We start from the raw sequence: 24,535 nt of genomic DNA, 5'->3' as shown, positions 1-24,535 counted from the left end.
TCTTTGTAAAAAAAAAAAAAAAAAAAAAAGTCAATGCACACAGCTTATTTTCACTGGCAGCTAGATGGAGGCGCTTTAATAGTTTTTTCTATAATATTCCATTTCTTTGAAATTATATTCACAACACCAATGAATCATATAATGTGTGAAGTGTTTATCAGTTTATCAAGCCTTATGCCACTCGAAACCTGTATGATTTTTTTCTTCCATGGAACACAAAAGGAGAAATTGTGCAGAATGTCATTTTCCATACAAGGAAAGAAAACGGATGTTATTAAAATCTGAATGAGACCACAAAAAAAAAAACAATGCCGGCAGTGACAGGCTAAGTGTGAGAGCTGTGTCAGAGGGAAATGTTTTCAGCAAATTATTTTTTGCATTATTAATATTTTTATTGTATTAGTATAGTGTATTTTATTATATTATTATATGTTTTTTTTTTTTTACTTTATTATATTTTGTATTGGCAAATTATTTTGATATTGTAAATTTTGTAAACTGCACTGCAGACCCAGTGAAACATTGATTGTGTTTTTATTATGCTTTTGTCCTTTCTGGAGTTCAACAGTGTCCACTGTTATTCACTGTGCTCTCCAAAAGCTCTTATCTGACACACTCATGTCTTGGAGTTGTACTACAGCTATACTATCAAATCCACTGTGCACTGTTCACAATAAAAGAATGTCAGCCACTGTGTCAGTCAAATGAGATTTGTAGTGATTGTGCGTTTCAGTCTTGATTATCTCTATAATTTGAAATCATTTTTAAACATCTTACCCTGATCCAGAACTTCCTCTTCTCTCTTGGGCTCCTGCAGATCCACAACATCTGTGGAAATCAAGGAAGACATGAGAAAATATATTTATATAGAAAATATAGACTTTACAGATTAAAAAAAAAAAATCAAGTACATTTCATTTGTAAAATATTAACCGGGCCTCTGGATTATCCCAAGAAAAATAATGCAATCATCCCACAGTAGCCTATAAGATTTTGGTCGCTCTGCCTACTCATAGTGCTTTGCATGCAAAATCTCAGAAGGTTTATTTTTGGAAGGTACCTTTCTGAGGAGCTGACTCATGCTTCATGGACATCATGTGGTCTGGACTGACCGGGATGGGAATATTGGCCTCAGAAGGGATGTTTCGGAACAGTTCACTACTGCTGTCATCTCCACAGCTCATGTAAGGCACAGCACGGCTGTTGTCCATGTAGTACATGATGTAGAAATTACACATCTCATCATTGGAGGTGCCTCTGTGAGGAAGGAGACAAGGACACATAAACAAACTACTAGCACAAAATGCCAAATTACAGCTCCAAAGATGCAAGTAAACGGCAAATAACCCACAGAACAGCATTTGCCTCAAATGACACACCCACCAACCCTCTACATACTGTGAAACAGCAAGATATTCCTCAAAACAGCAAGCTCCTGTTGGGTTTCCATTGTTTTTGCTTCCAATGTGTCCATTTGTTTTTCAGTAAATTAGATATAACAGCTATATATTTTGGTTTGTTCTGTGACGCACCCCTAAATATCACGGAAAAAAGTAAACTTTGGTCTGAAACGACACACTCGCACTGGTTTGGAAAGGAAACTTTATTTTTGCATTGTTGCATTCCAAATTGTGTCAGAACATATTCATATTCAGATCTGCCTCCATTCAATGTATGGAAGCTTACTTTTCACAATCCCATCTACAACCAATGGATAAAATGAGGTCCCACCCTTTTTTTTCTTTCCTTTTTGCCTGTTTGATAAGCCGTTTCACTTGAACATTCATCACAATACAGAAATTGTTCACAACTAAGGCTCTACATGATTTTGGGGGGAAAACAATTGTAATTTACATTCTAATTGCGATTTTTTTAATTGCAAAAGCTCCAGGTTTGCTGTGCTTGTTTGTAGTGATTAAATATCAATATGACTATAACATAATAATGATAATAATAATTTAATTTTACAGTAAAACTTAATTTAATCATTTTTAAATGTTTAACCATTGAGGTTTTTGTGGAAAACTGCATATTTAAGGCTATAAAACTTAAAAAAAAAAAAAAAAAAATGGATCATGAGCTGCTAACACATAAAAGAACACAGTGCCATGCTTCATTTTGAAACATGCAGAGAATATATATATATTTATATATACATTTTATATACATATATACAATCACAGCATTTGCGATTTAATAATCACACTAAGGCACATCACAATTTCAATTTTATTATAATTAGTCATGTAGAAAATTTTACATGGCACTTTAGAATTATATCCTTCAGATCTGCATCATGATTCGTGAAAATCTGATATTTTGTTGAGTATAAGGTTGTCACGATAACTACTTTTTGTTGTGCGATATATTGCACCAAAATTAATTGCGATAAATGATATTATTGCCATTTTAAGGCCATTTTATGCCACTGATTAATGACAGTATGACAATATAGCATAATAATGCAAGTACACTCTTTCAAAGAACAAAAAATGTTATATAAAATAAAGAATATTTAGACATTGGAATCGGAATGTGAAAAAATATATCCTAAGTAAATAAAAAATTATAAATAATAAATTAAGGATGCAACGATACCATTTTTTTTTTTTTTAACCAATCCGATCCGATACTGAAAATTCTGAGTATCGGTCAACAGATACCAGCATATTTTTTAAAATCAATGTAGAATTAATTTACTTTTGTGTGTACCAAATATAGACAACTTCATTTTAATGAAAAATAACAAATAAAAAAAATATATAATCATAATCTATGAAAATAATACTATTATAAACTAGGCTAGGTTATTCTAGAAAAATCATGAGTGCACAATAATTTTTATAAAATGTAAACATTTAGTGAAATAACATTATTAGGGAACAAATAAAGGTGAATAAGTGTAGGACTAAATCTGGTAAAATGTTATACATTGCTCTTTGTATTGTAGTAAAATACATTCATGAAAAACAAGTAAATATATTTATATATAAATACTATATACTATAAATTTAAAATACATTTCTTTTAAATGCACAGCAGTAATGAGACAGCAACATATGATAGATAGGAGTCCTTTTGCTGCCTCCATTACTGTGCTATACATGAAATTATTAATAGCCCTTCTTGTTCTGTCCTATCATGCGCAGAAGTATTATAATAGAGTATGAAAGGCTCAATCCAGAGCGGCACAAAGTGCTTATGCACATCCCATTCGCAGAATGATCGTCTTGACTGTCGTAACCGAACGCGACACGCAGCTTGAATGCTGTCCGCTCTGTGTGTGTGTTTTTTGTAAAAAATAATATAAATCATTATTTTTAATTATACAAAAAAAAGTTATCAGTCGCAATATAACGCAGCACCAAAATTATCGCGCTCATTTCCATATATCGTGTGATAAGTCGATATATTGACTATTGCGACAGGCCTAGTTGGGTAATATAATAAAAAAGGCCACGTCAATAACTATTAAAAGTCCTGGGAAAGCCCTGCTGGAGTTTCATGCTTGAACCCCTAATTAGGTCAAATATGACAAGGTTCTATACGATTCCAACATGCTTGTTGCGTGAACTCCTAATTGCACTTCTCATGGGGTGCACTTACTTTTTCACAGCACTGTATGTATAATGGGACCACGCATCTGCAATGTATTCATGAGTGTGTACTTGTGCACATATGTCTCTGGCCTAAGTGGGCAGTTCTTGGAGCCAAAGACCAGACTGTACGTCAGCAGTCATCTTTACATCGTTATCTTGTGGACTTGAGTTGGGTGCGTGGGCGAGAGCGCTGGGCTTCCTTCGTCAATGCACTATTATGTGCTCTCCCTATCACCATGGTAATAGGCATGGCAGGGCAGAGGAACACATACGTTCAAGGAGTCACGCTCAAACGGAAAATGATGAAACGGAGACATCGACGAGCGTGTTTAATCACTCTTTAAACATCACACACACAGAAACACACAGTCACCAGCTGTCTTACAGCGTGTCACTTTATCAGATGGACACAGTAAGACAGGTGGTCAGAGACACAACAGCATGCAAACACAGTGAAAGCTGGAAACGTCAACAGCACGCACAACATCACTCATCTAACACACTTACTGCCACAGTAACTCTACATAGGAACAAATCAAACAAAAATAAAAGGTGAACTCTCCCAAAGGAAATCTCACATCAGTTATGCGTTTTAAACAATGCTATTAAGCATTACAAAACAGTGAGAGTCTCATTAAAACAACAACAAAATGAGACTCAATTCTTGGTAAGAACATGGACTTACCCGATTTGGGTATTAGTGGTTCTTCCTTCTCCTGTGAACACACAACGGGCTGCCAGTATGTCTCCATTTTTTACATCAATGGTGTTGGCGACTGGATAAAAAGCCTAAACACGAGTGAAGTTTAAAGTTGTTTTTTTCTATCCAGAGAGGAAAAACATAGCAACATAGCAAACAGAAGCTGAAATGTGCTTGCTCGCCAAGAAATATCTTCATTTGTGTTTCAAAGATGAACAAAAGTCTTGGGTTTTTGGAATGACAAGAGGCCGAGTAAATGATGACAGAATTAGATTTTAACATGAACCTATTTGCAGGCCCACACCAAACGTCATTCGTATTGCCAGTCATTTTCTCTACACATCTCTGCTTATCGCATGTTCATGCATTATATTTATATTATATGACAATTTTAGGTGATATCTAAATTAGGGATATCCAAATTAAAGTGTTAAGATATTAATTAAACATGTCTAGTGCAATTGATCACATTTACAGAATTTGCTAATACTGTTTCTTATTTCTAAAGACAACTTAAAGATAAACATTTGTTAATCATTCTTCAGAGTTACTCCTCTCTACTGCTTTAGCTTGTTCACTGGAGTCTGTATGGCACTATTCTCTGCAAAACTGGCTTGGAATCACATTTATTGAAAAGATTATGAAAAGTGCTACACAAACACATTTAAAATGAATTAAAAGTGTTTTTCAGTTTTATTTTCAGGATAATATTTGATTAAACTTGCTGAAATACAATTCCAATTCAAAACCAAATGATTTTACTTAGGAAACATGTTCTTAAACAGTGTTCCTGTAGTCAAACAATGCCAAGGTCATGGGTTTGATTCCCAGGGAATGCATGAACTGGAAAAATGTATGAATAAAATGCAATATAAGTTACTTTGGGTAAAAGCGTCTGTCAAATGTAAATGTGTAAATGTAACGCGGTTATCACACTTAATCATTTTCTCACACAGTATGCATGGGCCATTAGACTGCTTTAATGTTTTAAGAATGGGGATGATCACAAGGAAAAAAAAAAAACCTTGATTAGTTGATTCAGGTACATTAAGCTAGAGTTGGAACTACACAGTAGCTCCAAGTGGCTCTCTGGGAGAAGCAGTTGTCTAAAAAGAAATGCATACTGTGTGTTTACCGTATATGTATCCATCAAGCGGCAACCTTCAAGAGGCTCTCTCTTGAAACCAACACAGAAGTGACTTACAGTAAACTACAATTCATCGACTGGCCGCTAGAGGCTGGCTGCAAAAGGGAGTCAATCCCATAGACTCACCATGTTAAAATGCCCAACTTCACAGCAGAAAAAAATATGTTTACAGCCTGGTAGACTTGTGCCGGTATTCGGTAATGCGATATATCACGGTAATGAATATGCACGATATTGTTATCGTGGGCACTTCTAAATACCGTGAATAATTACATATTACAAATTATTCAGAAGTTCTGCATAATTAAGGGCGTGGCCACTTGAGTGACAGGTGGATTGCTGTCACCACCGTCGAGCTAGGTGGGCGTGGTTTCAGCAACCAGCTCCACCCACGTCCCGCCTCTTTGCCCATTTTAGATTATCCAGGAGTGACGCGCTGCCAAGATGGCGACGGTCGGCTCCGCCCACTTTGGGCTTCAAAAATGCTCTTCAGAAACCTACGGGTGACGTCACGGACACTGCGTCCATGTTTTTATACAGTCTATGGTATCCATGTATTGGATACTGGAAACTGCACTTGTAAACACCATAGACAGAGTGTAAACCGGTCTGACAGCAGGGAAAACATAAAAATCACTATGACGCTGATGAGTCATTAACATGACTGACATCTCTTATCAGAAACAAATGATGCATTTCCCTCTCTAGAAGCCACATACAGTGGGTATAGAACAGAACCACCCTGTTTATTTTTTTTATCTTTCACTTGGATGTTATAAGTTGCACCGGGTAAATACAGCTGGATAAAACAAAAACTGTGTCCGTCTTCATTTCAGGCTGCAAAGCAACAAAATGTGATTATTTTAAAGGGGGCTGATTCTTTTCCATACCCACTGCATTAACCCATCATGCTCGACCAGGCAGAGTGGACACATAAACATACCTGTGGCAATAATGGAGACTGGCGTCCAATCTGAGTCCACTGTCCATTTCGAACCCTGTACCCACTCACAACTTTACCTGAAGAACAAGACACACAAGATCATGAAAATGCATGTTACCACCACAGAAAAGAAGAATTTGCAAAGACTAAATAAGAACTAGATGTAAATATAACAAAAAAATCTATATCTTTTTTAAATGCTATCTCACCGAGGCTGTGTGTGTGTGTCCTGAAGGCAAATGGATACATCGGGGAGGATGTGTAAGTGCAAGCAATGTCTGCGTTGGTAACTGCAAACACCAAAATCATCAGACGGCATAAATAAGATGACAAGCATTGATATCCAATCACAACCTTCTAGGTAAAGCTAGAAACCTTTCACCACCCCAAATGTCTGCAAGATTATTAGTGCCAAACTGGAAAATAGTTGAAATGGTTCCCATGTTGGTGTACCTTTCTTCCCAGGAGGAATGACAGTGTCCACAGACATCATCAGATACATGCCAGCAATAAAGGGCTGTCTGCACAGAGCGCACAACAGTCATCAGATTCACAGAGATTCAGTTAGAGGAGCTGAATTAATAAAACACCAGTTTCATTGACTTTCATATTGAATTGCTTACATATTACATTATGTTTACAGTCTTAATATGTATACGACTATGTAAGGAATAAATTGAAAAATAATGCACACCTGACGTAGTAATGCACAAAGTGAAGAAATGCATAATTTGTAATAATTCAACAGTCATTTTTTTCTCCTTAAACTTTTCTCCTGGTGGGTGAGACTTCACAAGTTTACTGCATTCAGACTGATTTATGCATCTGTTACAAACATAGCAGGCATACATTATGCCAATGGCACTGTTTAGCCTGTATTTTGTGGTTCCTCCACTCACATTAAAAACACACTTTAGCTTAATGGAAACAGGCACTCTGCAGTGATATACACAGTAGCACAACTGGAAGCCTGTGATGACCAATCAGAGCCAAGGACTTAAAACTAGCCATTTTATACAATAAAAAATCCAGCATGCATTGAAAAAATACTGTCATCTTTCAGGCTACATTGACACATTCATATTTTCAAAGACATGGACGTGGCCCAATTTCCAGTTGCACCTAAAGTAAGCAATTGTGCCCTTTGGCATGTGTGACATAAATTAGGACGGACACGAGCTGAACTGGAGCTGATTCAGTTGCTGTTTTTACTCATGCTCAACCAACACTTTATTTCCTTAACATTATACAAACGGTTAAAATGTTTTACTGTACTTTTGGATTTTTTTTTAATAAAATTTAACCCTAACCAGTCCAAACAGTTGTAATTAACCCACAGACTGAAAGCTTCACTTTTTCTCAGTGTTGCAAAATTTCAAAAGAGAATTTAACAGCTGCTCAAATATAAACCTGAACAATTTATTGGCACATTAGAAGAATAGGAGAAAACATTACAAGAAATCTTGAGATGGATGGTGATTTATACTGTAAAAAATGACCACAGCAAAAAAAAAGCAAAAGTCTTCTGAAGCCATACATTACAACTTTGTGAGATAAACCGACCCAAATATAAGTGTTAATTCTCTGAAAATCTTCCCTTCTGCTGCAGCTCTTAAATCTCATTTTGCAATTGTGTTCAATTCAAAAAGCTGTCGTGTCAGGCTTGACACCATCAACTGAAGAAAATCATTCTTGTTTGGGACAACAAGAAGATGAGTAAATGATGACAAAATGAAACAAATGCATCTTATGAATAAATCACAGATATTTTTAGATCTAGTGGCAATAACTTACGGTTTGGAAGTCATTCTTAAAGTGAGTCCTGAGCAGTCTCTATGATGATCTACAATCAAGACAAGATAAACACATCAAAATACCATCTCAAGACACCAAAACGCCGCTTTTGATCACCGTTACACCTGCCAGACCTTGTGCAAATACTGCTGCTTTAAGCAGCACAAGCACACACACAAAAAATTACGTCAAAATGAGAGGAGAGTTAGGAAATGAGGAGAAAATGTTAATTCTGGACATTCAACTCATCATACACAGGGCATTTCTGATCAGCAGGTCAAGTTTGGCTGATGCCGCAGTCATTAAAGCATGCTGATCTACCGTTGCTTTAGCTCTGGATCTGCTGTGCTGCTGTGTACATCAGTGCTTACCTCTAAAATTTGTGACATCCCCATAGTGAATTTGAAGCACAAAGTAGTTAATTCTGGTGTCTCCTCCAACTTTAAAGCCAACATCTGAAAAAAAAAAAGAAGTGCAAAATAAGACAACACTTTAGTCTTTTGTTTTTCAGAGAAAAGCCATTTACTCATGATCACTTATGAGTTACACTGTAACAGCACTGGCTAAACTCAGAGTAAAATGATCTGGCTGCTCTGAGACAGAGACGAGGAGGAGAAATGACGAGCACCTTTGGGGAGTTTGGTTGGAGGAGCATTCCTGGCCCAGGCATACATGATCTTGGCCTGATCCAGACACGTCCCCAGCTCTTTCCCGCAATCCCTAAACAATCCAACAAACGAAAATATGTCAGAAATTATCCTCCAGTTAAGAATCATTATTACTCATCACAACACAGACATTTGCAGTAAGGCCATTCTGTGCCAACTCAACCAGAAGTCCTCGGCTAAAAATGTTGATTTAGATTTTTTTTTCTGGTAAAAGAAATACATAAATGAAGAAAAAAGGTCAAAATATTAAATGTCTTGGATGTATATTTACTGAGCAATCCACTTATTTTGTCGACAGAGGTCAAAATGACAATTTTCACCTGAGATTCAGAGCCAAAATACAGGTGGGAGTAATGACTTCAGAAAGATGGCAGCATCATGCCATTTTTACACAGAGATTGGAAGCTCCATTAGTAAATATTAGTGGTGGGCTGTATACCGGTTCATACCCGAATACCGGTGTTTATTTTTGTTATGATATGAATTTTTAAATCCGGTGTATGTCGCTTAAACAACGTTTGGAATGCGACACTGTTTGAAAGGGGTCCCTTTTCACTGTTGCTCTGTGGTGAGGGAACAGCTGCATGCATACTAAGCGTGAAAGTTCCGAAACTGAAGCTGTAGAACTAATAGACCTGTCGCTTACTGATTGTTTGGAATTATAAATATGAGCGTAGTTCTTCTGTTAATATCACATGCACTTTTTGTTTGTTGTTTTTTTTAGTTTGTTACTCAGACGCAGGCAGTGCGCTGCATGAGACAAAAAAGTAATATAGCCAAAACAACCACATAGCCGCTCTTTAGTGTTAGATGCATGTTGATTTTATCAGACGATGCTGTGATTATAAATGAGAGTGACTCCTGGTTAACATGTATTAAAAGGGGTCGTGTTTACTCACTATTTAGTGTGGTATTTTTTTTACAATATTCACTCATCATGACAGTAAAATAGGGCATTCTAAGTCAATATACTGCAGTATTTCCTCTCTCAATCAGTAGAAAATATGGTTAACACACGGTCATGCATGAAAAAAAAATAAAATACCGTCATGACATGTACCGTGAAACCAGTATAAATTTGGAAAAATTCCGTGATATAAATTTTTGGTCATACCACCCAGCACTAGTAAATATATTAGTCTATTTAACTACTGGTAAAATCAGTAGACTTTAGCAATCTTTGTTGCTTTACATGCCAATGGTGACAGTTCAAAAATGGGAAAAAGCTAATTTTTTTTTTCAGTTTGCATGCCTGTAAGTCAAGAAACATTACAGTTATATTTTATTTTGGTATCTTCATTTTAAGGGCCATATGTGACCCTGGACCACAAAACCAGTCATAAGGGGCAATTTTTTGAAATTGAGATTTATGCATCATGAAAAGCTGAATAAATAAGCTTTCCATTGATGTATGGTTTGTTAGGATAGGACAATATTTGGCCTTTTTATATATTTACGGTAGGAAATTTACAAAATATCTTCATGGAACATGATCTTTATTTAATATCCTAATGATTTTTGGCATAAAAGAAAAATCAATAATTTTGACCCATACAATTTTTTTTGGCTATTGCTACAAATATACCCCAGCGACTTAAGACTGCTTTTGTGCTCCAGGGTCACATATGTGATTCAATTCCACAAGCATGGGGATGTCAGAGAGGCTCAATGAGTTAACTGTTAAACCGTACAGTTTCAGTGGTCAAAAACCAAATGTGGGTCCCACATTTCATTGTTCAACCATTGAAAGTGGGTCAAATTGAAGAATTTGCACATGGAGACGCATTGAGACATTGTTATTCCTCCATGACATTTAATATTTTGGTTTTTATCACTATTTATGTTTATCTTTCTTCAGGATAAATATTACCAAATCAGTCATTCTAGCTGGGGAAGTTTCTGAAATTTGGTTGATTTGACACGGAATGACCCAAAAGTGAAGTTATAATTTTTTTTCCCCATACGACTACAAAGCTCAAATTTACTAAATCTGATTGAATCATATCTGTCATACAACTGGACAGCCCTGCCCCAAACTCCAATGCCACGGGATGAATCTATGAGTACAACTGGCTGGGATGCTCAAACAAACATGCTGGTCTGAGTATTTCAGGAGTTTCCAGTGTTTCCAGGGTCCAACACGTTATATATGTGTATGTGTAGATCTTTTCTTTACATTTACAAAATATCTCAGGTTCTAATGCGCATATTTCCCCACAAACTTCTCATTCCACCTGATAGAAACATGTTTCTCACAATAAACATTTCTGATATTTCTTTCTCCACCCTTGTAACACCTCTATCGACTAGTTTTGAGATGGCAGTGCATCCAAATATCCCATCATGCCACTGCACTGGGGCTGCAGATGACCCATGGCCTCTTTGAATTCTGTGTTTCTGTACATTTTCTGGGTTTGGTATAATTAGCCTATTTTCATGCTGATCCCCGATGCTTCTGAAGCTTCACATCTCACACTATGAAAGTGTGCAAGCCATGAGAAACACCCTGCAGCATCTGCACCATGAATTTTTCACAATACATGAGTGACATTAAAGAGAGAAGCGTTTGGGCTATGGAAAACTGCACGGTGAAGACTGATAGCAGGGAAATGAAGCCGCTGTGGTTAAAATGAGACAGAGACACTGTATATGCTAGATATGTTTCAGCTTTAAGGTACATAATAAACAACCCTGACTTTATACCGTGAATACACATGCCTGTTTGAGTAGATTTGGTGTAGCCATGTATTGAGGTTTGTTTATGAGGTGATTTGGCTGTAGTGTATTTACAGCAATGTTTTTGAGTTAATTCTTTTGTTGTTCATCTAATCACACAGCCCATGGAAACTGAAGAAAGGATGAAAACCAAGCCTACATCTCCCCTCCCTTCAGGTCATCTCAGATGCTGTTGTCAAGGTGCAAATGGTTGCCATAGTAACAGGCAGTTTTATTACTTTTCTCTCTCCCGTTCTGTAAGGAAGCAGCAGTTGTTGCACACATTAACCAAAGCATTGAGATTAATTTTGGTAATGATGCAGCATTGTCCAGATAAAAAGCTCAGATGACATTTAATGACACATTTACTCAACCTGTTATCAAAATTGTATGACTAGTACATTGAAAGCATTCTCTGCTTTTAAGTTTGCTTCGGAGGCAATGGTGAATTTATACATCTACACAAATGTAAAACTGTATTATACATATACTATACAAATACCAACAGAGACAAATGCCATCAAACTTGAGACAAAATGTCATTTATGTTTTTCTGTGCCACTAGAGTCACTAAATAGAAATAATGATAATTGAAAGTGTTTCCCAAACACTTCTACTGTCCCACACCCATCTATCATTGGTCTGACAAACAGGTACTGTAACTCATACTTTTGGCTGAATTAGAAGCTAACATGTCAAACCGCTCAAAGAGATTAATGTTTTGAATGTACCACAAGGCCACAGCGTTTACAATCATCAGGAGCTCAACCTGACTGTGGCTTATTCATAGCTGACTACACGCATAAAACAGGGACAGGAGTAATGAACAAATCTTTAACAAGAGTAACTACAGTTTCTGCAACTGCTGGTATTATTTAACAGAATTAAAACATGTGTGCATTATTCAAAATGAGGATGGTTTAATGTTTTTGATTTTAAAAATCTCTCATGCTTGCCCAGTCTGCATTTATTTGATCAAAAAAAAACAAAAAAAAAACAGTAATATTGTTAAATATTATTACAAATAAAAATAACTGTTTTCTATGTGAATATCTGTTAAAATTTAATGTATTCCTCTGATCAAAGCTGAATTTTCAGCATCATTACTCCAGTCTTCAGTGTCACATGATCTTCAGAAATCGTTCTAATATGCTGATTTGCTGCTCAAGAAACATTTCTGATTATTATCAATGTTGAAAACTGCTGCTTGATGTATCAGTATAAAAGTCCATACTGTCACTTTTAATCAATGTAATGCATCCTTACTGAATACAAATCTCTTTACATAAAAAACTATTTCTCAAAAAATTATATATATATATATATTTATTTAAAGGATAGTGTGACTAACTCAGTCTGAAAAGGTTTTTGTGCAACTGACACAGTTGTGTCAGCAAATTAAGGAAAGTACAGTAACAGCACAAAAAAAATAAATCACTCCAATTCTCAAGGAGTCAGATGCGACTCACCAGTATCCTTGGGTGGCATAAGGGGTTTTGCAGCCGTATAAAATCATGTGGTGGGCTGTGTCCATACTGGCATGGGGAACAAAGTCCACTGAAAAGATAATAGTGTTAAAGTCAGTAATCTTAGTGAGAAGATGGTAAGATAGTGAGGAGAGCATCTTGAATGACAGTCAACTGAAAAAGTCTCTTTTTGAATGTGGTTTCACACACAAACAATTATTTGAGCCCTAAACCAAACATAACAACTGTGAACTGAAAATAACTTGGTGTAGGATTTACTTCAAAACTATTTTCACAAATAATTTTGCTAGTAAACAAAGAAACAGCAAGAATCACATTGAATTAAACATGAATTTTTGAAGCAGAAAGACAGTATAGTATTTTCTTCCAAAACATACTCTAATAATCATTTCATTTACAACTTTTTTTTTTTTAATTCATGTTTTGCAATATAGGTTTGCATGAAACCTGTGAGGAGTTTGAAAGGGTGAATGCTGTTTGCTTGGCATCAACCACAATGAACATCAATATGCTACCCATATAAAAAGTGATGGATATCTCCAGGAAGGGCCTCTCTCTCTATTGAAGCTATGAATAATAGATGGGATGTTGATTGATGGCTGTAGCAAGACATGCAGAAGTCTGGGTGGACCTGTTACTCTACAAACTACAGCCTATCTTCTCTAAAGACCACACACAATGAAACACAATCCACTAATGGAAAGCTGAAGATTCAAAACAAGTCAGTTCCACACAACCAGTCAGCAATTACAATGACTGAAAGCTCACAAAATGTGCTTCATTTCAAGATGGATATCGCTGAAACTAATGATAACGTATGGTTTAATGAGTAACACCGATATTGATTCAGTAACCCCTCTGACTGATTCAACGAGCTCCTTCAGTGAATGATTTACTTTATGAATAATTAATCAAATACACCCGCTCAAATTAGTCATTTTCAATGAATCGGACTATAATGCTTGCACTGTATGTGTTTGTTCATTCCTGCAGCTCACAGACTGCAAACTCATCTTCACAACACTGGAGATCCGGCACTGCAGGCATGGAAACTATATTTGGTGGACAAATGTATACTTTATTTATATCATTCCTATATGTTACAAAAGTATTCAGATAAAGAATGAATATCAGACTGAACCCTTAATGAAGCACCAGCACCAAATACAGTAAATGATCAGCTGTAGATGAAGACCAAGGGACTTATTTTATTACAGTGATTGTTGAGGTTTGTGAACTCATTAGCCATCAGTCATGGCCGCTGCCGCTCGAGTCTCAGTATTACGGGATTCACTGGCCTGGATGACTTGTGTAAAGATCTGCTTAAGCACACAGCAGGAGAGAGACGTTATACTTTGATTTTAGCATAAGCAAATGCAGTCTCATCCGAAAATGATGATTTCATCATCAGGATCACAGTTAAATAACAAATGACATTCAAGTATATGAATTCAAGATGGCGGCGCACACAGACGCAGCGGCCGGTCCTTGTCCAAACAATAAAGTGCAAATGCATTCATAAAAATAAAGGGGCCAGGTTTTATTCACTGTGTTTAAGCCCTCATGACTTCCTTGTTCAGACTCAAGTCTTTGTCTTGTTCATAGATGGTTCATGGTGAGTCTTAGCTCCTGCTCTCTCGTGTTTTTGACTTACTTTGGATGATTATTTAATAAAGTCTACACCTAGACGTCTCTGTGATGTGCCATTGTTGATGAGCATGTACTCACCGATGTAGGCCTCCCATGACGTGGGGACAGGAACAGCCATACAGTAGTAGCTGTCGGACTGTTAAGAAACAAACACACAAGTTAGACAGTTTCTATCACAGATACACATATTCACTACTGACCATGTTTACAAAAGCAGTGACGCTCCAGTTCAGTGATAACAGAATGAAAGAAATGCACCAAAATAAAATATCTAGACTTTGATATTTATTTTGCAAAAAGTCATTTTCTTTTGTATTTCATGCAATATCTACACAAGTGCCTCAAATACATTTTAGGTGCAGCCATTATCTGGCCATACTAGCATACTGCCAAGTAAATACTGCCTATTTTATAACACAACACACAACAATTGTTATCACATAACTTCACTACATTGCATGTGTAATTTGAAGTATTCAGATAAAGAATGAATATCAGACTGAACCCTTAATGAAGCACCAGCACCAAATACAGTAAATGATCAGCTGTAGATGAAGACCAAGGGACTTATTTTATTACAGTGATTGTTGAGGTTTGTGAACTCATTAGCCATCAGTCATGGCCGCTGCCGCTCGAGTCTCAGTATTACGGGATTCACTGGCCTGGATGACTTGTGTAAAGATCTGCTTAAGCACACAGCAGGAGAGAGACGTTATACTTTGATTTTAGCATAAGCAAATGCAGTCTCATCCGAAAATGATGATTTCATCATCAGGATCACAGTTAAATAACAAATGACATTCAAGTATATGAATTCAAGATGGCGGCGCACACAGACGCAGCGGCCGGTCCTTGTCCAAACAATAAAGTGCAAATGCATTCATAAAAATAAAGGGGCCAGGTTTTATTCACTGTGTTTAAGCCCTCATGACTTCCTTGTTCAGACTCAAGTCTTTGTCTTGTTCATAGATGGTTCATGGTGAGTCTTAGCTCCTGCTCTCTCGTGTTTTTGACTTACTTTGGATGATTATTTAATAAAGTCTACACCTAGACGTCTCTGTGATGTGCCATTGTTGATGAGCATGTACTCACCGATGTAGGCCTCCCATGACGTGGGGACAGGAACAGCCATACAGTAGTAGCTGTCGGACTGTTAAGAAACAAACACACAAGTTAGACAGTTTCTATCACAGATACACATATTCACTACTGACCATGTTTACAAAAGCAGTGACGCTCCAGTTCAGTGATAACAGAATGAAAGAAATGCACCAAAATAAAATATCTAGACTTTGATATTTATTTTGCAAAAAGTCATTTTCTTTTGTATTTCATGCAATATCTACACAAGTGCCTCAAATACATTTTAGGTGCAGCCATTATCTGGCCATACTAGCATACTGCCAAGTAAATACTGCCTATTTTATAACACAACACACAACAATTGTTATCACATAACTTCACTACATTGCATGTGTAATTTGCTAGGTGGCCAAAAGCTGAGAATTTTATACAAAATTGAAGTCCAAGATTTATTATTTGCAACAATGCATCATACTACTGTTAGAAAAGCTTATCTTTACATAATGCATATTTTTCCAACTGTGAAACAGTGGAAACTGAAGTTCAAGCCGAATGTTTTATATTATGGGAAACAGAAGTGAAGTATGCTCTGTTGCATACTGTACATTTGGGCAAATACAGTAGGTCATCCTAGTATTCAATTCATTCAGAATATTCACAGAGTATGGGTAGTGCCTCTAATACAGTGCAGAGTAAATCTGGCAACATGGACAGGGTTCAGGTGGAATACTAACTGACTAGATCAGCTATATTATGAATACTGCTGCTTTTGTATGTATTGTATTACATATGCTGCAAAAATTGCATTAATTATTTTAACAAGTTAAACAGTAAATATTAAATCTCATTTTCTTGTTTTTTAATAATTGATTTAGGCTTTCTTGGAACACTTTAACATGATCTTTATTTGGAAAAATTCTCTCTTTCTTCAGCTGCCTCAGCAACAAGGTGTACTCGAGTGCACTCAGCACCATCAGACACACACACACACACAGACACAGACACAGACACACACGCACACCAGTGACTTAAACACACTCACACTCACACTCTCTCACACACACACACACACACACAGACACACTCACACTCTCTCTCACACACACACACACACACACACACACAAAGCTTAAATCTGCAGCTATGAGTACAGCTCTCATAATTACAAAGTGTGAAGAGATGCAGTCTAGACCTTAGCGCTGCAGAAAAACTGTTAATACCAAGACATTATGCATCTGGAGACCACTGAAGATCAAATAAAACATCACAAATGTGCTTAAACACTTATATTTTACAATATTTTAAACATTACTGCACTACAATACTTATCTGCTTTTTAAAGGTTCATGAAACACTAAACTACATTTTCCAAGATGTTAAAAGGGGCCCTGCACATCAATGTCAAAATCAATTCATTTTAGAGAAAACTAGTTAATTTTGGTCTTATGGGTTTAAAATATTCATTATCTCTATAGTACATTGATGACTCATCTGTGTCTCATTATTATTCATGAGATTGCATGTCATTTTCCTATGAGAATATGTTTCTCTTAGTAGTTGAGAGACGTGTTATGGATTGCAAGTGAGTGTTTGTTTTCATTTGTAGGAGTTTTTGGCATAAAATCTCTTCCACAGACCCTGAGGATCCAACACAAACATGATCCATACAGTTTTTTCAGCTCGATATAACCGTTCAAAAGCAATGAATAAACACCACAAAATAACAGTCTCAGTTATTAAATAAGCAACAGCACACTCATATAGATTTTCCATGCAAAGTACAAATGTAACCGGCTGTGCATTTGTTTTCTGTATTAAATTATAGCTGTCACAGGATGTGTGTGTTTGCACAGTGTTCTTACCAAAGCATGCATAATATGTTCATTTTGATGCAGGGAATGATGAAGTGCAGCATGGGTTTATGGGAACCTGTGATGCTTTTAACTCAATGAGAGTGAAATCAAACAGAAGCCGCTGTCGTCTCCACAGCTTCCCACGCACACTTTCATAGCATTTTTCAAAACTGTGGTGAGAACTAACTGGTGATGAAGTAGGGGGTTTCATGGCCCTATAAAGAAATGTGCAAATCACAAAGAAGATGCATCTTACCTCTGTTGGAATCACCCCAGGAATGCGAATATCGAGGGAAAAATTGTAAGGATTGGACAGGACAAATGGCTGTCTGGTCCTCGAGCAGTCATTGGGGTCTGACCAGGCCCTGTCCTGAAACCTGTTACCAAAAACAGATGTGCATTGCTATCTGGTGGCTAGGATGCATTTTTGACAGACATCTTTAAAAGGTTAACATCTAAGTTGGGACTCCTTAAATATATTCTATCAAACTATTTAAGTCAAAAAAAGCCTTCTTGTCAGTGAAAATGTTGATTCAGTTTACTAATAGGGCTGGGACGATAAATCGATGCAGAATCGATTCGTAGATGGATTCTGAGATCTTCCGAATGCATCGCGATTCCTCTGGAATTGATTCTGAGCTTAGATTTTAACAGCAGATGGCGCTCTAATTTAGTTTTTATCCGCACACTCAAATGCTCATGAAGAAGAGTGCTAAAGAGTGTTTGTGCGTTCGGCTGAGTCTGTAATTTCACCTCAGCTCAGAATGCTTTTATGACGCCAGATTAATGTAAACACAGCCCACTGTGAACAACTTTGTAATTCGCTTCAACCTTTTGGAATTTTATGAATGATTATTTTAGGTTCAAGTGTGTGTAAGGATTCGGAAACAAGCAGAGTACGGCCGTTTCTAAAGCATGCAGCGCCATCTGCTGTTCAAAACTAAGCTCAGAATCGACTCGAGAAAGAATCGCGATGCATTCGGAAAATCTCAGAATCTCGATGCATCGATTTATTTTCCCAGCCCTATTCACTAAATCAAACGGAACTGCTGGAACAATTACTAAATCAGTGAACTTGTCCTAGAACTAGTGATTCCGATTGCTTCTGCAATATTTGATGATATAAATCGCATATGGTATTTTTTTTCGAAATCGTCCAGTCCGATTACAGAACCTTTTTGATGGCATTAAACCATACAATAGATTTCAGAACAATGAAAACTAAAAATGCAGATTTAATTTCAGGTTTGAGAATAGATAAAATGGAATTTGGGAAAACAGTGCATTTCATAGGGCCTTTCTTTATTTGATATGGTTATTTATTTATTTTAATTATTTAATTATTCGCTTTATCATCCATCATGTGTAATCAGACTGAATAGAAAAGAACAGAACTGTGTAAACACCCCTTAATTTAACTAATGCAACAGGACAAATTAAAAAAATTAAATAAAAAAACGGTGATGCACTGAAATTTTGTCTGAAACCGTTTTAGAGGGCCGAAATCACTGACCGTTTAATTAGCTCTGTTTTGACTGTATCAGTGTCTATTTTGCGCACAAAATGTGGATAAACTACAACGGGTAAACATGCCAGCTGTGTGGACAGTGGACACTACGGCTGAGTTGACGATATCAATTTCTCAAATTGAATTGATTGACTGATATAAATTCTTAAACCCCAAGATCAACCTTTTAGTCTATGCTGTTTACAGTGGATGCGTGAAGAAAACTAAATATTATTTGTAGCGTGCTGCCCATAATCCAATAATCTCAGTAAGCTTTTGACATGAAGCAGTCTTAGCTTTCAGCTTTCATTTTATCACAAAATTTAAAAAAAAAAATGTGAAAATGCTTAATGAAAACATTACTGAATGTTTGTGTGTGTGTGTGTTTTAACCACATTAATAAAACAGCTTGTAAACAATATATCACTTGACATTACATTTACCTCAGAAAAGCCATTCAACGTCCAAGCTCAAAGCTTTTATTACTGTCACTGTTTAAACAACGAACTGGAGCAGAATAGAGTGCTATACAACTGCCTTATGTGCAACTTAAATGTTTGTATATAGCTCAGTTTTTATTTGAGTGAAAATAGCGATTCTATTTACGCTAGTAAAAGTAGCAGATCTTTGCAATAAGTGTAAATAGTAATTAGATGCTACTTATACTTATAAACAGTGACAGATACTATTTGCACCTCAGTATTGTTGCACATTATAATAACAGAGTTTAAATGATTTTATTTATTAAAATTATTAAATGGACGCTGCCTTATTTGGGACAACAAAGCCCTCCCTATGGCCTACCCACTCGAAATTTAATGCGTTTTTTTCTCGAAACACAATGACTTTATTCTCGAAATGTTTATTCTCAACATTTTACTTAGAATTTTTCCTCAAAATTTAACAATTTTTTTCGTAAAACATAAAGACTTTATTCTTGAAATTAAATGAGTTTATTCTCAACATTTTATTTTGACATTTTTTACCCCCCGAAAAACTGAGTTTAATCCATAGGTTTAATCTTGCATTATAATGACTTTAATCTCAAATTGGTTTTATTTTTTTATTAGTGCTTGGCCCTAATCCTCTTCCGTAGGTTTCAAACGGTTTCAAAGGTTTCCGTGTCTGCCAAATGAAAACTTTAAATTCAGTGTTTCTGTAAAATATGCATTTCAGTGCATCACTAAAATAAAACTCTTGTTGGATCACTTGTTTCTATATAACAAAAAAATTCAAATAAGTATAAATAATAGCTTTAAACACAAAGTATGGTGGTACTATTTTAAGTTAAAATATAAAAGGGTAACAATTCATGGTAACACTTTATTTTAAGGTGTCCGTGTTACACATGTTGCATGTACTTACTATTATAATAACAATTAATTATGCATAATTACATGCAAGTACAAACCCTAACCATATAATAAGTACATGTAGTTCATTAATATTACTCAGTACTTATATGCATAATTACACTGTAACAAGGACACCTTAAAATAAAGTGTAACCCAATTCATTTTGGTGTCCATGTTACATGTAGTAACTACAGTAAATGATGTGTAATTAATGTGCTAATTTTTTACTCAATACTCAGAGTAATTATAAGGACACATTATAATGAAGTATGGCCAAAAATAGCTTTAAAAACCCATTAAGGAAGAGAACTGCCTCACCTCTTGGACCTGAACACGGGGTTTTGGACACTGCGGCTATGGCACTGAAAGAAGAGCGCAAACACGAGCACGCCGCACCCCAGAACACCCATCTCTGACCGGACAGAAGAGCGATCAACAACAGAAGTGAGAGCGAGCCGATGCGTTTCAATCCTGCCCTGCCGCCATAAGCCACGGCAACACTCAGCGACTGCGGGCTGCTCCGGAGCTCCTGCTCCTCCGGTTCGCTCTTTCTGCTCTCTTCACTCGCTCAGGCTCTTCAAAAAAGTGCCATAAAACAGTCCACGACTCAGTCGCCTCCTCACTGAATGAAACCAGGGCTGTCCAGACACAGTGTGACACGGGCAAGCGAGATGAAGAGGAGGAGGAGAAGGAGGAGAAGGGCTTCTTGCTTCTCACGCTGGGCAGTGCATATCACGAATGCAGCATCAGGCTTCTGTCACAACCTGCAAAAACAGCAGCCAAAAAAGAAGAGGTGAAGAAACCGATGAAAATAAAACAAATAGACCTTTTATAATCCAGCACTCTCAGAATAATCAGTGAGATCAATTCTTACATCCCTACCACCATTCATGAAATATACATGCAGTCTAACTCTGAACAGAGAGAGAGAGAGAAAGCAAACAATGATCTAATCAAAGAGGATTCCCATAACAATACCCTCGGCTTGCTCCCTAGGAGACACAGGAAGTGAAGGGGCCTCAGCAGTGCTTCGTGACGGGGATGTCACTTTAGTAGGGCGGCACCATACTCAATATCCTCTGCGAGTTTTTTCAGACTGAATGAGTAGCACTTAGAGGGATTCTCTGCGAGACGTAGAGATGAACAGTAAATGAGCAGGCCTGAGCCACAGGGGATTATGGGAGGTATCATCAACATACCGTGTGTTTATCCTGAGAGCACCATCACAATACGTCTACATTCTGAAGAGATGTCAATACAATCAACGGGATGCAAAACAGACGCTGCCACGCTAATCGTGACTGATATCATTTGTGTAAAGGCAGATGTCTCGTGATGAAGAAGAGAGGCCTATCCAAATAAGACAAACAAACGGCAGGAAAAACAAGCAGACGGGGAGGAACCGAAGGCTTACGCTCTTTCAGTGTAAGCTGAATTAATCGCTGAAATAATCCTCTTGACACTGATGGAAATTAACATACTGCCAAGGAGCTGCTTGGTCTTTCTGGGCATATGAAATCAAAAACAAACGCAGCTTAACAGACGCAGCGAATTCAGACTCTTGCCTTGCATATTCTCAGGAATAAACTAGCATTTTTTTGACAAATGTTCAAATTTTCAAACAATAAACCAGCATTTTTGTGCTTCATCTTTACAAATCATTAACAAATAAATAAATAAATTACATAAGTATTAAATTAATAATAACACTAGCAAAAATGCCATCTGACCCAAAGGGTCTAATTTTATCTTTTCAATTTAAGGCCTTTATACGACACGATTTTAAACGAAAAATGGAAAACTTTTTATATGTTTTGGCCGATTATTTAAACTTTTGAAAACAGGTTTCAAAGTGCAGGTTTTAGAAAACAATACCATTATTGTCTCCACGTAAATTACAAAAAACTAATTTGTGAAAACAAATTCTATAGGCATGCATGATAACCATAATACATAGTTTTTAGTCGTTTCCGCAGATCTGTGTGAACGGGGATCATTTTGACGACGTTGTTGTCTGTGTGCGAAACTTTTCAAAAATGCAAAGGAAAAACTTTTCTGTTTTTAGTACATTGTTGTCGTGTAAATGTACCCTAAAATAAAAATAGCATTTTTTACTCCACAAATCTAAAAACATTAAAGTGCCCCTATTATGCCATTTCCAATATTGCCTTTCATGCAGTGTGTAATGTAGCTGTATGAGAATGTAAACCATCGGCAAAGTTGTAAAGCTGAAAGTGCACGGTAAATAAAGTTATTGTCTCCCAAAATAAAGAATCGACTCTGTACAGCCTAGACGAGTCGTTAGTAATTTGAATCCCACATATTCCCACAACACATTTGTATAATGCGTGCCTATAACGATCGACTATCGATTAATCATTAATATTTTTATAATAAAATTAATTATTTAACTTTTATAATTCAAAAATGCAATGAATACAAAAATACAGCATGTTTTTCCTCGATGAGACCTTTATTACAAGGTCAACTTGTGGCAGACAGTTAAACTACGTTCAGTTAGGCAAACCGAACATATATGCGCGTGCATATGCGGTGCTCTAAAGCAGCGGAACCTGCAGCTGCGAGCCGGCGTTCTTAAACAGAGACCTCATTTGTTCCAAAATAATAATAATAAAAAAGAATCATGTTAAACAATAACTTAAACAAAAAACATAATAATACTTAGATCTGACAGGTTTTGTCAAAATGTAACTCAAAACTATCCAAGCCAGAAGAAAGGGCCAGATATTAGCCTTCCTAACAATTAGGCTAACTTAACAAATTAGGCTACTTAAAGCCTCGTGAAAAATAACTAACTTTAGTAACTCGCATACAACTTCTGCACCAGTCTACTGATTTTTGTTGAGAAATATAAGCATGTTGACATGATCTGGGGTCAGACGCGACCGCAACCTGGTGACCGTCAGTCCATCGAATGTGGATTTTTATTTTAAATTCGACGAATATTCGAAATTCTATTTTTTTTTTTTACAGCCCTACTGTGTGAACCGGACTGTTTGAGAGTCACACCTGTTATAAAATACGGTTGTCAATCCCTAAAAGTGGATATAAACATCTTGAAACAGACTGACTTTTGCAGAATTTCTCTGTTCGACCGGCCTTTAGCTGTGACTATATTCACAATATAGCATGGTCTATCATTCCTTATTGTTTAATATTGTTTCAAAAAGTAGGCTACCCCTAGAGGACGCAGTGTCTCGTTCCCTACTCAGGGAACCATGGTTACATAAGTAACCTGAGACGTTTTCTCTTGACCATATATGGCACAAAATCACATCTCAACACATTTAATGAGTGGATATGCTATTCTTAATTTTTTCATTTCATCTGAATATTAACATCTGTAAGATTTAGTCAGTCAAAGCAAAGCACTTTTGAGGTTAATTGATCTAATTTTGTGTCTCTGGAAAATAGTTATGTGAAGTTATGCTGAATTTCAAAGTATTTGTGTCTATTTGGGATTTGTGGAAACATTAAAGTGCCCCTATTATGCCATTTTTACGGTTCCTAATATTGTTTTGGGAGTCTCCTACAATAGGATTACATGCATGCAAGGTCAAAAAACGCTTTAGTTTTCTCAAAATATGCATTTAATATCACCTCATTTTCCAGTGATTCTCAAACGATTCGTTCGAAGCAGTTCAAAGATTCAGTCTCTCTAAACCCCTCCTTTCCGTGAGCCTGCTCTGCTCTGATTGGTCAGATGGCCTAGTCTGTTGTGATTGGTCTACGGCGTACAGCGCGTGTCGGAAACGATACGCCTGTTTCAATAGTTCTGTATTTTGAACGCGCAAGTTTAACTTTGAAAAAAACATATATGGAGACTTTATGGCGGGTTTTCCCCCATCCCACTGCATCTCATGTTTTTAAATGAAAAATTTACTCCGTGTGATTGGCTTTCCGCCCTTTGTATTAAACTATTCATATATACATGATGCTGTTTTGTTTATAGTTGTTTAAGCAACTTAATAATAATTGGTTTATAAACATTATTTTAAACATTATGCACTTTT

At 36.5% G+C, this 24,535-nt stretch overlaps 1 protein-coding gene across 5 annotated transcripts in view; it reads right to left on the bottom strand.

The window, feature by feature from the left end:
• The window catches only part of pam (peptidylglycine alpha-amidating monooxygenase), a 68,716-nt gene that overhangs the window by 29,780 nt on the left and 14,401 nt on the right, over window positions 1–24,535 (bottom strand). For 3 of the 5 annotated variants that reach the window (XM_016548406.1, XM_016548434.1, XM_016548411.1), the window contains exons 2-14: window positions 20,820–21,265; window positions 17,896–18,016; window positions 15,796–15,853; window positions 13,036–13,123; window positions 8,812–8,903; window positions 8,555–8,638; window positions 8,184–8,232; window positions 6,843–6,910; window positions 6,599–6,679; window positions 6,390–6,466; window positions 4,285–4,388; window positions 1,061–1,257; window positions 778–828 (exon numbers count right to left, since the gene is read on the bottom strand). In XM_016548406.1, coding sequence (XP_016403892.1) covers window positions 778–828; window positions 1,061–1,257; window positions 4,285–4,388; window positions 6,390–6,466; window positions 6,599–6,679; window positions 6,843–6,910; window positions 8,184–8,232; window positions 8,555–8,638; window positions 8,812–8,903; window positions 13,036–13,123; window positions 15,796–15,853; window positions 17,896–18,016; window positions 20,820–20,911 — 1,162 coding nt within the window. In that variant the 5' untranslated portion in view covers window positions 20,912–21,265. Of the gene's footprint in view, window positions 1–777; window positions 829–1,060; window positions 1,258–4,284; window positions 4,389–6,389; window positions 6,467–6,598; window positions 6,680–6,842; window positions 6,911–8,183; window positions 8,233–8,554; window positions 8,639–8,811; window positions 8,904–13,035; window positions 13,124–14,781; window positions 14,837–15,795; window positions 15,854–17,895; window positions 18,017–20,819; window positions 21,266–21,479; window positions 21,625–24,535 lie in introns of those variants that run through there. The other 2 variants (XM_016548417.1, XM_016548425.1) reach the window with 2 other exon arrangements.

The sequence above is a fragment of the Sinocyclocheilus rhinocerous genome, unplaced genomic scaffold (genome assembly GCF_001515625.1).
Source record: "Sinocyclocheilus rhinocerous isolate Xijiao unplaced genomic scaffold, SAMN03320098_v1.1 scaffold2386, whole genome shotgun sequence".
NCBI lineage: Eukaryota > Metazoa > Chordata > Actinopteri > Cypriniformes > Cyprinidae > Sinocyclocheilus > Sinocyclocheilus rhinocerous.
The sequence above is the reverse complement of the archived record's forward strand: the minus strand, read 5'-3'. Positions and strand labels throughout refer to the sequence as shown.